Genomic DNA, 2,908 nt, shown 5'->3' with positions numbered 1-2,908 from the left:
TATCCATGTCAAGTTTAATAGAAGAAATTTATAAATGTTATTAAGCCTAACATCCTTTTTTTTGTTTTTTTTTTGTTTGAAAAATGTACAATAATTTTTTGGTTAGTTTTGTTGAACGTACCCATGTGTGTGTGTGTGTGTATACAAAATATATTGGAGAGTATAATTCATTTTTAATATTTTTATTCCCATAAATTATGAGTTTTATTTATAATCTCATTAATATAAACAACTACAAATTCCATTTTTAATTTAAAAATATAATAACCTACATAGAAATACATTATTACATTAATGTCAGGGATTTCGATCAAAAACTAAAAACCACCAAGATTTCAATCAAAGAATATTGGTAGTTAGGGACCGCATTCCAAAACCCATGAACCCATGAATATTGGTAATATTACTCTTGTAATCACAAAAACTCCACGCAAATATGACAGTTCTAACCAAAACCCATGAACAAAACGCATGCCAGCCTCACATAAAACACTATTTTGTTAATTAATCCATTTTTTAACATGATTATTTTAGATATATTAATAATCTAGCTACATAACAGAGCAGGCATTAGGATTGTCATCGCTGAACATGACTATGTAGCGGTCGTCCACGGCAGTCTCAGTGATGTTTGAAGTGTCGGCAACTTTCCTGACCATATTAGGAGGTGCCTTCTTGTCATATGCCTGAGAAATGTAAGGATGAGCCACCAGATTGTATGGAACATAAGGCCACAACTCACACTTCTTCTTTGTTGACTGAGCTGCCTTCAACACTTTCTTTGCCTCAACATATCCAGTCACAGTTGCCTTCTGCTGCTTCAAGTCGACGTCCACAGATTTAGCACCTACAAACAATCATCAAAGTGAATTAATTCACACCAAAACCAGAGGAAGTTTAGTTTCCACGCTAAAACTAATTGTGAATAGGAGGGAGAGGCTCAAATTTATTTAAATCGCTAAGGCATTCGTACGATAGCCTATTGTGAATAAGCGAACATTCCAAACATAAGTTTTAGATTCACAGTCTAATAAGCGAACACTCCAAAAAAATATATGGAAATGAATTAATTAAGCGCACCTTTTACTCCGGAGAGGACATTCTTGACCTTGCTGGCACAACCTTCACAGTCCATCCTGATTTTGACGGCTACCGTTTGCATTTGCTTCTTCGTCTTGCCTTTCTTGGCACTACTTAGTACATCTGATAAGTACTCCAAAGTTCCTTGAATTCCCATTTTTCAGCTTATTGTTCCAAACGCTCAAGCTATCTAGCTGGAATGGTTTCTCGTTGGTCTTGGACAAGCTTTTATATATATATATATATATATATATATATATATTGTGTGTGTGTGTGTGTGTGTACGAGCGAGCTACGTACGGATGAAAATATTTATATATAGCTAAAGATCCAGAGTTTGAAACCCTCCTTTATAACTTAAAAAAAATGAAAGAAGAAGACTTGAAGATGTAAGGATTGAAGAGCTAACTTACCAGAGAAAAGCAAGAGATGGGTGTTGATAAGAAAGAGTGCTATATATGCTACTAGAAAATTTTTAATTTATTCTTTTCCAATAAGTGCATGAAAGGAAAGAAAAAGCTATAGAAGCATTAGAAAAGGTGAATGAGCGACTAGGAAGAGGAGGACACCGGTATTGGATTGCACTCTTGCTAGCTTCTATTCTTTGGTTTTATACCAAACCGATGGCTCATAGAAAATAATATCCAATAGAAATTAATAAAATAAAACAAATAAATAATTAAAAAAGGAGGCCAAGTTAGCTGTTCTAGTAACTATAGGAAACTGGACTAATAATCCCTTTCTTTTACTCTAAAGAGGATGAGAACTCAAAAAAAAAAAAAAATCAATATTATCTACATTAAGGGCGTAGGAGAATGGGTTAAGCCTCATAATGGGCTAGCAATAATGTGGTTCAAATTCTATTTTGGCAAGAATCGAACCTAAGACCTTTCACTTATAAGTGAAGAGGAATATTACTAGACCGTAGTACTTTTAAAGATACTATATTAGTAAGGCACCTTAGCTCCTATCGTTATAATAAATAGACCTCTTATATGGAAATTTTATTACGTGGCCGTGAAAATGAGACTAACTTACATGAAATATATTCAGAGTTATTATGATATTTCGTTGCTATAATACATTGTTATATAGAAGAAGCTTATGTATAACATTGCATTATTGAACTATAATGCTACTTAACAGCGAACTTGTTTCATGTAAGTCATTCTTCATAAAAAGGCATGAGCCCCTAAAAAAACCAACAAAGGACAAAGGTACTTTGAGTATAATTTGGCTGAATTGGTGCATACTTTAATGAATTAAGCAAACCTAGCTATCTAGTTTTTCTTGCAAATTAAACCTGGATGTTTTTGGGTTTTGAAAGTTTTCAATGGTTAGGGTGCAAGAAAGCTGTTAAACAACACATTCAAGTTTGACAGTAACGCTTGTCAAAAGTTTGAATCTCTCTCTAACACGCATGATCTCATAGACAAATATTCCACCATCATCAAAGGCACCAGCAGCTACCACGTCAAAGATCTTGATGGTTAACGCAGACATCAATGGCTGACTATGAGCCAAGTGGCAAAATCATCTTCAAATGGAGCTGGTGGTTGCCCCTTATACTTGTTCACTAGCAATTGTCCACTTGTGAATTTGTATTGGTGAAAGATTGGGCGATGCGACTGTTGGAAAAACAAAGAGAGAGAAAGAGTAGATATAGAACTATAAAATAAAATTAAAAAATTAAGCAACAAATGCGTATGACTGCTTTGCCAGGTGGCAGCAAGAATGATTGTGAGTCGTATGACTATGAGCATTTGAAAGCACCATGAAACTAAATTTAATTAATGTTTAATTAAGCTCCCTCCATCAATCCATCTGC

At 34.2% G+C, this 2,908-nt stretch overlaps 1 protein-coding gene across 1 annotated transcript; it reads right to left on the bottom strand.

Moving 5' to 3' along the window:
• Positions 1 to 480: 480 nt before the first annotated feature.
• On the bottom strand, positions 481 to 1,661 carry LOC103409870 (heavy metal-associated isoprenylated plant protein 24-like). Its single transcript, XM_070826704.1, has 2 exons — positions 1,081 to 1,661; positions 481 to 847 (listed from the first exon to the last, which is right to left on the bottom strand). The coding sequence occupies exons 1-2, from the start codon at positions 1,235 to 1,237 to the stop codon at positions 552 to 554; spliced, it is 453 nt and encodes a 150-aa protein (XP_070682805.1). The 5' UTR covers positions 1,238 to 1,661; the 3' UTR covers positions 481 to 551.
• Positions 1,662 to 2,908: the final 1,247 nt, after the last annotated feature.

The sequence above is a fragment of the Malus domestica genome, chromosome 08, assembly GCF_042453785.1.
Source record: "Malus domestica chromosome 08, GDT2T_hap1".
Classification (NCBI taxonomy): Eukaryota; Viridiplantae; Streptophyta; class Magnoliopsida; order Rosales; family Rosaceae; genus Malus; species Malus domestica.
Note: the sequence above shows the minus strand (reverse complement) of the source record. Positions and strands in the feature narration are given on the sequence as shown.

Bases quoted from the DNA above. Each gene is read 5' to 3' on its own strand.
- LOC103409870 (XM_070826704.1), bottom strand. From the start codon at position 1,237: ATGGGAATTCAAGGAACTTTGGAGTACTTATCAGATGTACTAAGTAGT. The intron at 848-1,080 runs GTGCGCTTAATT...GATTGTTTGTAG, and splicing joins TGTCCTCTCCGGAGTAAAAG to GTGCTAAATCTGTGGACGTC.